This window comes from Myotis yumanensis, unplaced genomic scaffold (genome assembly GCF_028538775.1).
Source record: "Myotis yumanensis isolate MYYU_CA2020_CCGP unplaced genomic scaffold, mMyoYum1.0.hap1 SCAF_8, whole genome shotgun sequence".
NCBI lineage: Eukaryota > Metazoa > Chordata > Mammalia > Chiroptera > Vespertilionidae > Myotis > Myotis yumanensis.
The window spans coordinates 21,761,256-21,774,080 of NW_027223759.1; the positions used below are offsets into that span (position 1 = coordinate 21,761,256).

The 12,825-nt window shown below is 45.6% G+C and overlaps 1 protein-coding gene across 1 annotated transcript in view; it reads left to right on the plus strand.

The window, feature by feature from the left end:
- Positions 1 to 12,411, plus strand: part of TTLL4 (tubulin tyrosine ligase like 4) — a 29,951-nt gene extending 17,540 nt beyond the window's left edge. Inside the window, 15 exon segments of the mRNA XM_070422155.1 lie at positions 2,555 to 2,676; positions 3,103 to 3,213; positions 3,553 to 3,629; positions 4,369 to 4,560; positions 4,661 to 4,743; positions 4,975 to 5,103; positions 6,363 to 6,485; positions 6,781 to 6,879; positions 7,172 to 7,306; positions 7,975 to 8,106; positions 9,658 to 9,760; positions 10,396 to 10,606; positions 10,754 to 10,824; positions 11,206 to 11,291; positions 11,983 to 12,411. Of these exon segments, the coding sequence (XP_070278256.1) occupies positions 2,555 to 2,676; positions 3,103 to 3,213; positions 3,553 to 3,629; positions 4,369 to 4,560; positions 4,661 to 4,743; positions 4,975 to 5,103; positions 6,363 to 6,485; positions 6,781 to 6,879; positions 7,172 to 7,306; positions 7,975 to 8,106; positions 9,658 to 9,760; positions 10,396 to 10,606; positions 10,754 to 10,824; positions 11,206 to 11,291; positions 11,983 to 12,145 (1,837 nt within the window). The 3' untranslated portion in view covers positions 12,146 to 12,411.
- Positions 12,412 to 12,825: the final 414 nt, after the last annotated feature.

A 12,825-nucleotide genomic window follows, 5' to 3' on the forward strand; every position in this document is an offset into this window, starting at 1 on the left:
AGCCTTTTATTTTGATGTAGTCCCATTTGTTTATTTTCTCTTTAGTTTCCAATGCCCTAGGAGCTGTATCGGTGAAGAGATTGCTTCGGCATATGTCTAAGATTTTGTGGCCTTTGGATTCCTCTAATATTTTTATGGTTTCCCGTCTTACATTTTAAGTCCTTTATCCATTTTGAGTTTATTTTTGTGTATGGTGAAAGTTGGTAGTCTAGTTTCATTTTTTTGCATGTATCTGTCCAATTTTCCAAACACCATTTATACATTTATACACACACACACACACACACACACACACACACACACACATATACTAGAGGCCCAATGCACAAAATTTGTGTGTGTGTGTTCGGGGGGGGGGGGGGGCCCTCAGCCTGGCCTGTGCCCTCTAGCAATGCGGGATCACTCTCACAGTGGGGCACCCCTCACTCCTAACCACCCTTCTGCCTACTCACTCCTTACTGCCCGCCTGTTCTTCCTAACCGCTTGGCTCGCTGCCTCTTTGCTGCTGCGTTCACCAGCGGTGAGTCCTGCTTCTGGCTGAGTGGTGCTCCCGCTGTGGGAGCGCACTGACCACCAGGGGGCGTCCTGCATTGAGCGTCTGCCCCCTGGTGGTCAATGCGCATCATAGCAACCAGTTGTTTTAATCGTTCCGCCATAAAGGTTGCTGTGCTTTTATATTTGTGTGTGTGTGTGTGTGTGTGTGTGTGTGTGTGTGTGTTACAGGCCCGATGCAGGAAATTCGTGCAAGAGTAGGCCTTCCTTCCCCCAGCTGCTGGCACCGCTTCCCTCTGGCACCTGGGACTCAGGCTTCCTTCCAGCCGCCAGCAGGCACCCGTGACCCGGGCTTCCCTTGCAGCCCCAGCTTCATCCAGAAGATTGTCCGGAAGGACATCTGGTCTAATAAGCATACTACGCTTTTATTATTGTAGAGATATATATGTATTTTTAAAATTGATTTTAGAGAGGAAGGAATAAGGGGAGAGAAATGGAAACATCAGTGATGAGAGAGAATCACCAATGGGCTGCCTCCTGCATGCCCCCTACTGGGGATTGAGCCTGCAACTCGGGCATGTGCCCTTAACCAGAATCGAACCTGGGGGATCCTTCAGTCCACAGGCCAACGCTCTATCCACTGAGCCAAACCAGCTAGGGTACAAATAGTTTTTTAAGAAACTTCCAAAATTGTTTTCTGGAGTGGCTATACCATTTTACATTCCTATCTTGCTTTGCTTTTTTAAAAATTATATTTTTCAATTGCAGCTGACATGCAATGTTATCTGAGTTTCACTTGTCATTGTTTTTAAATTAACTCATTTTCCTTGATTTTCAATAATCTTAAATTTTGGTACTCAGTAAATTAAAAGGCTTTGAAGTAAAATATTTTTAAAATGAGGAATAGAGTTGAATTAATTGGAATTATTTAATTGGGAGTTAGTATTTAACTTGACCCACTAAAATTCATTAAAATTTTCTAAGGTTTAAAAGATTAATGTTTTATATATTGTGTCTATTTCTGTTATGCTGCACAATAACAGGTAGAATGGCTGTTTATAAACTAAAAATTAATCTTAAATAGTAATATTTGTGGATTCTATGAGCTCAGTATAGAGAGTAATCTATTCTCTCTATTTTCAGTGCTATTTAAAGAAATGGACTGGGTCTGTCACCTTGTACCTAATAGATAGTTGAGTTATTCACTGTTCTGAGACCCCTTGACATAGCCTTGGCCAAGCCATTGTTGAACAAACATAGGGATCCCATGGCCCACTGCCCCAGATTCCCAGACCTGCATTGCCATTTTGTTACATAATTTGGTGTCAAATCATTTCCCAGGTGGAGGAGAGCATTAATCAACCATGTTTATCTTCAGAGAAGCCTAAATATAAAATGAGTTAGAAGTATCACTATTTCTTTCCTTTTTGTTGCTTTTCCCCTTTTTAAATTATCCATATCATTTTTCTCTCGTTTATTTCTCTTTGTCTTAGTGTAGCTTATTCCTCTACTAGCAGCCACCCAAACTCATTACCTGCTGCTCTCAGAACCACTCTTTTTTATTTATTTTGTTTTTATTGATTTCAGAGAGGAAGAGAGAGAGAGGAAGAGAGAGATAGAAACATCAATGATGAGAGAGAATCATTGATCGGCTGCCTTCTGCATGCCCCCTACTTGGGAGCAAGCTGGCAACCTGGGCATGTGCCCTTGGCCAGACTCAAACCCGAGGTCCTTCAGCCCGCAGACTAACGTTCTATCCACTGAGCCAAACCAGCTAGGGCCAGAACCACTCTTTTCAGGGATTTCCCCAGCCTGTAGCTTGTCACAGGAAATTTTAGAGCTGTATCACAGAATGAAGTATCGAAAGCCTTATCTTCAGGTGACATTTAAAGGTGTGGCTATATATAGGTTAGCACCTTATTGATATTTGCAAAATAATTATTGAGCACTTATAGAAGTACAATTAAAAGACAGCACTCCCAAAGAAATTATATGTAGTAGTAACAATACTTCAGGGCTGTGGCTTTCCCTTTCTGTACCACATGTCTGTTTCTCTTCTTAGGGGCTGCAATGAGGATCTGACCAAACCTCTTTCCAATGAGAAAGTTGTCCGGCCAGCCCTTATCTACAGTCTCTTTCCCAATGTGCCTCCTACCATCTATTTTGGCACTCGAGATGAGAAAGGTAAACCTGGCCAAGTGTGTAAGCCCAGAAGAGCCCCAGGAGAAGGGTGCTAACAAAGTTGGGAGGAGGTGGCAAAAGAATTGGAGGGGCTTTCCAGAATGGCTCTTATGGTGCTTGGTCCCCCACCTGGTTCACCGGTCCAATATGCAGACCTTTTTCTTGTCTGTCCTTGAGCTGATCCTCAGCCCCATAATCTCATGCATTGTTCTTGCCCTTTAACCTGTTTCTTTCCCCTTTCAACCTCTCCTCCTTTCTGTGCTTCTCATTCCTGTGCAGTCCCGCCTCTTCCCCACTGAAACTATGATCAGAAACTGTATTTCGTGACTTACCTACCCAGGAAAGGTTGAGCAATAATACCATCTCTTTCCTCTTCTAACCATGACTCTCCTGCTCTTCTCCATCCCCCCACCCCCACTTCTCTCCCAGTGGAGAAACTTCCCTGGGAACAAAGGAAGCTGCTGCGGTGGAAGATGAGCACAGTGACCCCCAACATTGTCAGACAGACCATTGGACGGTCCCACTTCAAAGTCAGCACGAGTGAGTCACTTGCCTTATTCTGAAATCTGTCTTCGGCCCCAACAGATGGGCTCTGGGAAGAAGGGAGCCCTGGGTACTTCCTCCTATGTGGGGATCCTGTCCTGAAGTTGCCAGTCTCATAGGACATAGCTTTGAACTCCTTCTGGGCTGAAGCCTATTCCTCAAAACCGAAAGACAGAGATTGTTCTACCTGTGACCCCAGGGCCTCATGTAGGATAGCCCCATGGTAACTTTTAGAAAATAGGGTCTAGTAGCAATATGCCCAGCCCCAGTGGCATTTCTGGGGCCTCTGGGGACCTCTCTGCTCTAGGGACTGACTCCCTGATGTGTCTTCTATAGAAAATGATGACTGGCTGGGCTGCTGGGGTCACCACATGAAGTCTTCTAGTTTCCGATCTCTTCGGGGGCACCAGAAGGTAGGAGCCCTTTCTGAGGTGCTCTTCAGCCGTTTGGACTGGGCAGGAGGAGATTGGTAATGGGGGAAGAGTTGGATAACACAGAGAAGTCAGGAAGGCTTATAGAGGAGTGGAGAAAGTACAGGAGAGGGTGCAGTGTGACCCTAGCAGATCACACACATTTAGCAGTTCAGCTGCAGTGACTTGGGCAGTCACAGCCTCTCAAAGACATTATTTTCTAATGTGTCTAGAGATGCAACATCTGTTTTCAGTTTATTATGTTTCCCCTATAACCACTGTTTTCAGTTTATTGTTTCCCCTGTAACCTCTTTGCCTCCCTTCCTCCAAGCTGAATATGTATAAAGAGGACTCTGGTCTCATATTGAAATGAATGAGTCCCTTGCCCCACCCTTATCGAAGGCCAGGTACTTTCTTATCTTTGTACTATAGGCTGTCATAGAAAAAGACTTAATAGCTTTGTCTTTGCACTTAAGGTGGATATTATGTCTGCCTTAATTGCTATTATATATCATGAACTGTCAACTCCTGAAAGGCACTAATTTTGTTGTTTTGTCTTTTAATCATTTTTTGGTGAGTGCTTGGCAGTTGAATTCTTGAGGACCGTGAGATAGTGAAAAGAAGATAGAACAGGAGCTTAAAAAGTTGCTAAGGAAGTTGGAATGGGAGAGTGAGTCCTGCCATCTTCCTCGTGATCTTACCTGGGCCCTCTCCCTGTTCTCACCCTTTGTCCCTTCTGTAGCTAAACCACTTCCCAGGTTCATTCCAAATTGGGCGAAAGGACCGGCTGTGGCGGAACCTATCCCGCATGCAGAACTGCTTTGGCAAGAAGGAGTTCAGTTTCTTCCCCCAGTCCTTCATCCTGCCCCAGGATGCCAAGCTCCTGCGCAAAACCTGGGAGAGCAACAGCCGCCAAAAGTGGATTGTCAAACCAGTGAGTGGGTCACAGTGGGCGAGTAGGCCATGGTCTGAGATTAGGAACAACAGAGTATTGGCCATGAGCAAATCTCATCTCCTATGCACTTGACTTCTAGCCAGCATCAGCTCGGGGCATTGGCATCCAGGTCATTCACAAATGGAGTCAGCTCCCCAAGAGAAGGCCCCTTCTGGTACAGAGGTGAGTCTGCCCGCAGCTCAGATCCCCCTTCCCATTTTCTCATTTCCTCAGCCTGGAGGTTCCCTTTTTGTCATGTTCTTCTGTCCTTTGTCCTCCCAGCCAAAGACTGTCCTCAGCCAACTGTTTTAGTCTTTATCTCAGGGACTGTTGGCTGGCTTTTGTTATGGCTCAATTACCCAATGAGCCCTACTTCATCTATCATGTTCCTAAAGCTGGCCTTTCTATACGTAGGTATCTACACAAACCCTACCTCATCAGTGGCAGCAAATTTGATCTGCGAATCTATGTTTACGTCACCTGCTATGATCCTCTACGGATTTACCTCTTTTCAGATGGACTCGTCCGCTTTGCCAGTTGCAAGTATGTGCTAGTGGTGAAGTGTCACCCTAACAGGTCTGGGGATTTGCTTTCCTGAGAGGAAGGGAAACTGGAGAACACCCAACAGAAAAATAACAAATGTTTTGGTAGTTTTTGTTAGCAAAGGAGAATGTGAGGTATATTTAGGAAAACTTAGTCTTCCTTTCCTCCTCTGTATCTGCTTCAGACACTTCTGGTCACCAAATATATGGGGCTTTTCCCCACACCAAGCAAATCTCTGCAATACCAGCTAGGTGTCCCACAATGTAACTCAATTCTGACATCATCTTCCTGATGTTAGCGTCAGATCCCACAGGTTAAGAGCTCAGCCTCGCAAGGCTTTCCACTGCTCACTTCAGATGCCAGTCACAACTCCACATTGCCACATGTGCTTCTGACCCATTGGCTATAAATCAGGTTCCCATGACCTCTCCTAGGGTTCTGTTAATTTGGTCGAGCAGCTCACAGAACTTAGTTTACTTATGTTCACTGGTTTCTTATGAAAGAATAGGATAAAAAATATAGATGAACATCCAGATGGAAGAGATGTGTAGGCTAGGAGCTTTCATTCCTCTTCTGGGGGCACCATTCTCCCTACTCCTCCATATTTTCACCTACCCAGAAGCTCTCTGAACCCTATACTTTCGGGATTTTATGGAGGCTTTATCACATAGGCATGAGGGATCATATTCATCCATTTTCAGCCTATCTCCCATCTTAAAAGAATGGGGGGGCCAGGCTGAAAATTACAAGCTTATAATCATGGCTTAATCTTTCTGGTCACCAGCTTTATCCAAGAGCCCACCCCAAAGCTCTTCATTAGAATAAAACTCACTTTTATTACCTAGGAGTTCACAAAGGTTTCAGGAGTCCTGTGTTAGGAACTGGGCCAAGGCCAATATTAGGACAAAAGATGCTTAATGCTCGTATCACTTAGGATTTACAAGGGTTTTAGGAACTGTGTGTCAGAAAATTGGGGGCAAAGATTATAAATCACAACATTATAAATCACAATATCATATGAGGAGGTTCTCTACTTCAGTAAATCTGGGGAAGGTCTTCCTGCAGGACTGAGGTGGGATAAAGGAGAGGAGTTTAGTGTGCTATTCTAGAAACCTTACCACCAGGCATACTTTTGAGGCTCTTGTGCATCTGAAAAGATCTGTCCCCTTGTCCTTTATCTCCTCAGGATATGGTAAATGTTTGAACCGTTGTCTGATTGCTATCTCCTCTTCTTACCTCTGCCTTTCTCCTCCTTTCAGGTATTCCCCTTCCATGAAGAGCCTTGGTAACAAGTTCATGCACCTGACCAACTACAGCGTCAATAAAAAGAATGCTGAGTACCAGGCCAATGCAGATGAAACGGCCTGCCAGGGCCACAAATGGTACCGAGGCAGTGTCTCTGTCAATGGAAACTTAGAGGAGCACAGGGTTCTGGGGTTTGGGGAGGTTCAAGGAGATGATGAATGGAAGATTAATGTAAGACCCAAGATGTTTAAACACTTGGCAATTCAGAATTGGTCTCTTTGTATCCGAGCTCAACTCTGTCTTAATTCAAAACATCAAAAGAAAAGATAGGAAGAAAATACTGTTGTGCTTCTTATTCCTTTTTCTTTCTCTTCATCACTCAATTCATAGAATATAATCCCTAATACTTGTACTCCCTTCCCCATGTTGCAGGGCACTGAAAGCTTTGTGGAACTACCTGAACCAGAAAGGAGTCAATAGTGATGCCATATGGGAGAAGATAAAGGATGTTGTTGTCAAAACCATCATCTCGTGAGTCACACTGTCATCTGGTGTGGGGCCTGCCACCAAAGCCCCTCTTTTCTCATGGGTTTTACACTGCTGTGCCCCAGACTTTGTGCTGTGCTGTTTCAGTTTCTAAGGGAGTAAGAAGGAGTAGATAGAATTAAATTCTGCTCTTCTATGAAATCCATCCCCAGAAGCTGGCCCCACATCAGAGGCCTCTTGAGAGCTGCTTTTTCTGGCTTGCTTCTGCTCTCCCATCTTTGGGCCACTTCATTGGCAGGGCAGCTCTGGGTAAGGCCTCCCTTCTCCCTATGACCAGGTCAGAACCCTACGTGACCAGCCTGCTGAAGATGTATGTGCGGCGGCCCTATAGTTGCCACGAGCTCTTTGGTTTTGACATCATGCTGGATGAGAACCTTAAGCCCTGGGTCCTGGAGGTCAACATTTCCCCAAGGTAGGTGGTATTGTCAGGGCACTCACAGCAGAACCCTTTCTTTATGCTTATGATCCTATTTCCACTCCAATCTTGCTGACTTTGGGAAGACCTTTCCTTCATTAGAATTTGTGTTTACCCTTCAGCATCTGTTTGTTTGCTCATTACTCATTCTTTGCTATTATTTCAGGGTTCTTTGAGGATGGAGAGGGGTTGTTAAAAATTTTTTAAATATATTTTTATTGATTTCAGAGAGAAAGGAAGAGGGAGAGAGAGTTGGAAACATCAATGATGAGAGAGAATCATTGATTGACTGCCTCCTTTATGCCCCAAACTGGGGATTGAGCCCGGAATCCAGGCATGTGCTCTTGACTGTAATTGAACCCAGTTCCCTTCAATCCGATGCTCTCACTGAGCCAAACTGGCTAGGACAGGGGTTGTTAAAATTTGTTCTTTTGAACTTGCTCCCACCACTTGCTTTTCCCTAACAAATGAATGTCATGGGCAAGAACCTCCCTGGCTAAGGTTATTCACTATCTGTGGGGCAGGAAGACCCCTATAATTGTGCTCGTGAGTTTGAATGTCAGAGTCCTTTTATCCTGGGGAAGCCAGGGAGTAAATGGGGCTAGCACTGACCTGGACATACAATTGGAAACAGTTTTACCACTCTTTCCAACCTTTCCTTGAAGCCTCCACTCTAACTCTCCATTGGACATCAGCATCAAAGGCCAGATGATCCGTGACCTTCTGAACCTGGCAGGCTTTGTTCTGCCCAACGCAGAGGACATTTCCAGCTCCAGCTGCTCCAGCAGCTCCACCAGGTCAGCCTCCTTGCTTGTCTGCGGCTTGGCTGGCAGCATGAACAGCCCCACTGTGAATCTGAGAAGGAATAATGTCAGTGTGCTCCACCTGCTGGGTCTCCTTTGCTGCTTGATCTGCCCCTACAGTTATCCACACACCTCTGTCATGTCTGTGCCCCTAAAAGCAAGTTTAGTTATACTGCTCACCTGTTCAGGAATCTCCATAGGGCCTGGGGACTCAGCTTTCAACTCCTCACATGGGCAGTCAAGGCCTGAGCCTCCATTTCCAAGGCACCCCTCCCTTTACTCCTCTTCTGGTTTCCATGTTCTGACGAACCAGACCACTCAGAGAACCTCAAGGTTGGAAGGATCCTTAAAGATCAGTTAATCCAGTCTCCTCTCTGCAACATTTGTTGCTTCTCACTGTTTCCCCATAGTGTCCCCTCCTTTGCTCATAGGGTTTCTTCCTGTTAAAATTCCCCTCAGCTAGACCTTCCTGTTTCAACTTCACCCATCCATCAAAGCCTAACTCAGGGCAACATCTTCATGAAGCCTGCTCTTGGATCCACTCTCATGGGAAGGGAGCCAGTATTTAGCCAGGACCTGCTTTATGTAAGGAAGAAACTATAACTCATCCCCACAGCAGCCCAATGAGGCTGGTATTGGTGTCTTCAGTTTACAGAAGAGAAAGTTGAAAATCACCAGAATTAAGTAGCCCATCTAAGGTTATCCAGCTACAAAGAAGTAGAGCTGGAATTCAATTCCTAAGTTGCCAGTAACAAAACTTGCTTTCCTTACCATACCTTAAGAGACTCTTCTTGGGCTCTGTGCTGTAGTTGTCATTTGACATCTGCCATCCTGTGAGCTCCTTGGAGGCCATCTTTGTGTCTCTCGGAGGTAATTATAATAATGTGGGTGATGAGACCAAGGTACAGGAAGGTCAAGTAATTTGTCAAGGATCACATAGCCAGTAGGGTTGAGCTGGGTATTTAGTAAGTGTTCACTAAATTAAACTAAACTGAGTATACAGTAATTATTCCAGGGTCTTTTTTTACTATTGAAATACAACTAGAAAGGACACTTTGTACTCCTTACTTTTTTTTGTTTTGGTTTGGTTAATCCTCACCTGAAGAAATTTTACAGAGTGTGGGAGGGAGGGAATGTAGGGAGGATGAGAGAGAGAGAAACATTGACACAAGAGACACATCAATTGGTTGTTTCCTCTATGTGCCCCCACCAGAGCTGGGGATCAAATCTGCAGCTCAGGCTGCAACCCAGGCTCGTGTCCTTGACTGGAAATCAAGCCCGAGACCCTTCGGTGAATGGACCGATGCTCACCGAGCCACACCAGCAGGGCCATACTCCTCACATTTTTCCATGGTACTTGCTCTTTGACTCTCAGTCTGCTCGAATGGCGTGCATTGCAGACTAATCTACTCAATTAACATCTGTCCGTACTTCTTTGTCTTTTCTTGAAAAGGGTGCCTTCCTGGGCTGGACCCTCTCTCCACATGTCCTTAGGATGTGAAGTTGCTGACCTTACCCTTTCTCCTTTTCTGCCCCCTGCCTTAGCCTGCCCGCCTCCCCCAGGAACAAATGTCAAATGGCCCCAGAGCAAATCACTGCACAGAAGTTGAAGAAAGCCTATTACCTGACCCAGAAAATTCCTGATCAGGTAGGAGATTATCTTCCACCCCCCACCCCCAGTGTCAGCAGAAAGCTTCCCTACTCAAACATTTGGAACCAGTTTTCCTTCTGTCTAGGACAGGGTTTCCTAGTCTAGGTCCACAACCTCCTTTGTGTGCAGAGATATGTTGGCATGTACATCATTCAGGAGAGAGTTGGTGGCCTTTATCATGTGTTCAAGAACCACTGCCCTTGGCAATATTCTGTCCTAGCCCACCCTTGTCCTCAGAGCTGTAGACCCTTTGGGTTTCTTTCCCTGAGGTGCAGTGAGCCCTTGGAAGGCTTGGCTTTCTCAGAGCTGGTGAGGGAGCTGGATGGAAGAGTGGCAGACATAGGACTATTGCCAAATCTGAGTTGCTGGATTCTGATATTGATCCCACCCAACAAATCACTTAACCTCTGTGCTCCAGTGGTTCCCCTCACCTTGACCAAGAATATATTCATCTCCCAGCTAAGCTCAGTAGACTTTGGAACAGATGAGGTCCAGAACTGGCTCACCAGGCTGCCTTGGTGGTCCCCTGAGAGTCCTGGGGCTCCAGAGTTGTTCTCCCTGACCCCTGGCTTCTTGATTCTCTGTTTCTTTTTTCTGTCATAATCTCCTCCTCCCTGTTCCTTGGCTCATAGGACTTCTATGCATCTGTGCTGGATGTCCTGACACCAGATGACGTTCGAGTTCTGGTCGAGATGGAAGACGAGTTTTCCCGCCGGGGTCAATTTGAACGAATATTTCCTTCCCGAATTTCTTCTCGCTATCTCCGGTTTTTTGAGCAGCCACGATATTTCAACATTCTCACCACCCAGTGGGAACAGAAGTACCATGGCAACAAGCTCAAAGGTGAAGTGTCCTCCCTGCCCATAGGAGGCCATGTTTACTAGTAGTGAGAGATTAAATCCCTGTAGACCAAGAAATGGGCCTCCCTGGCAAGAAGATTGGCCAATTGATTCCACCTCTTAAATCCCACCCCTACTCATCTTGTCCTAGGAGTAGATCTGCTTCGGAGTTGGTGCTACAAGGGGTTCCACACAGGAGCCATCACTGAGTCTGCTCCAGTAGTAAGTGATACCACTGGGAGGGAGGGGTCAGCTCCATCTCAAAGTCCTCCTTCTTCTGCGTGAAGAGTGCAGTGTAGGTTGGGTGGAGGTCCAGACCCTCCCACTTCTCCCTAGGCCCTCCCTTTCTGTCTCATGGCCCTTCCTTTTCAAAGGAATAATTGCTTCTAGGATTCCCTGGGTGCCTTTCTTTCAAGGATCAAAAAGTGCTTTGTAGCCTCAACTTTTTGTCTCAATAGGGAGAAAACCAAGACTTTTTCCCATGTGGGCCCATGTATGAAGGGTAGGGAAGGGGAGAAGCCCATGGTCATCACTCAGAGGCAGAGGTTCGAGAGAGTGCCAAGACCTGGAACATTTTAGCCTCATTGTTTCCTTTGCTTTCAGTGGTCTCTCCCGACATCACTTCTGACTGTCCCAAAGGGTGATGTGATGGTCAGTGCTTTCTCCAAATCGGAGACTGGCAAGCTGGGGTGAGTGCTGCAAGGAAAGGGTGTTGGTTGTGACTTCAGATACTTTTTAAAATTTATTTAATATTTATTTTTACATTTGATACACAATATCTTAACGGTATGAGTTCAGAGAGTTTTGTTCCTTTCTCTCTTCCCAGAGTATGATGAGACCTGCATTTTTTAATTGGTTGATATTCAGAATATTCAGCTCTAATATCCTTTTCCTAGTGGCTTTTGATATGCTCAGACTATTATGAAATCAGCATTTTTCAATTGATTGGCTCTTGGTATGCCCAGGATGCTGAGCCGAGCTGAGCACAGAACCATCTGCAGAAATGGCCACTTTCAGCCATACTCATTAGCTGTAAGAAATCTTTTAGCTCTCCTATGCTCACACACATTTATACTTGTACTTAAGCTCTCAAGCCTTCAAATAAATAAAGTATATTTTACAATTACTTATACCTCTATATAACTATGGTTTATTACACCATAATGTTGTGAATGCCCGGTTCAGACTCTGAAGGCAGGTCACAAGTTGAAGTCTAAACTACACAGTTTCTCAGCTATTTCTTTGTCCTATTTATTGTCTAAAAACAACAACAACAACAACAAAAAACAGCTCCTCTGAGGAAATCATACCACTCTTTGAAGATGGGACTATACCCAAGTCCAAGAAGACTCATGCTTGTGTTTTTTCCTCTTTCTCCAGGAAACCTATTTCCTCAAAAGACAGTGAAGACACCAGCAAAGAGCCCAGCCTCTCCAAGCAGATGTTACCTGTGAACAAATACTCTGGGCGGACTTTGAGACTCTCTGCTTCCCCCATCTCCCAGTCAACCGGTGACTCCCTCCTGGCTGCTGTGAGCCCATGACTGGCCTCTTTCCACTAGCCCCTGCCCAGGAGCACTGGCGTAGCTACCTCATGGGAACTGGCCAGCCTGAGCCTCTGCCCCCTCACCTTCCCCCTCTTCAGAGTATTTTTTTGAAGCAGTGAAATTACAGAGATGGTTATCTGGAAGGTTGGTGGGGTGGTGGGGACAGGGAGAAGGTGAAGAAGGTTCACTGGCTGGTACCTCATATCTCAGCAGAGAAGCCAAGGACAGCTACTCAGCCTTATAAAGCAGGGTTTGCTTTCTACCTTCAGAGAGCTGTGTGTGGTTTGTTTTAGGCCTTGGTGCAGTGATTGAATTCGAGTTCAAGAGGAGAAAACCTAGTGAACCTGTTTGGGTCTGAAGTCCTTTGTAGTTGAGGAGGTTCCTCTGAAGGTTCTCATTTCCTCAGGTCTTCCGTCCGCTCCCTCCCTTCCCTTTTATCCTGAGAAGTCACTTTCAGAAACCTTCAAACTTCCTCAGTAGACAGAGAGGGAGAGGCGATGACATGGTGAAACCATGTCCTATCATGCTAGTCTTGGGAGCTTCACCACCTGTAGACCGTTTGTCTTTACATATATCCACCCAGCCAGTGGCCTTGGGTCTTCCTATTCTGACCTCATAACACTACTCAGTCAACCTTCTAGACTTCTCAGTCATGGATGTTTCCTCTTCAACTCGTG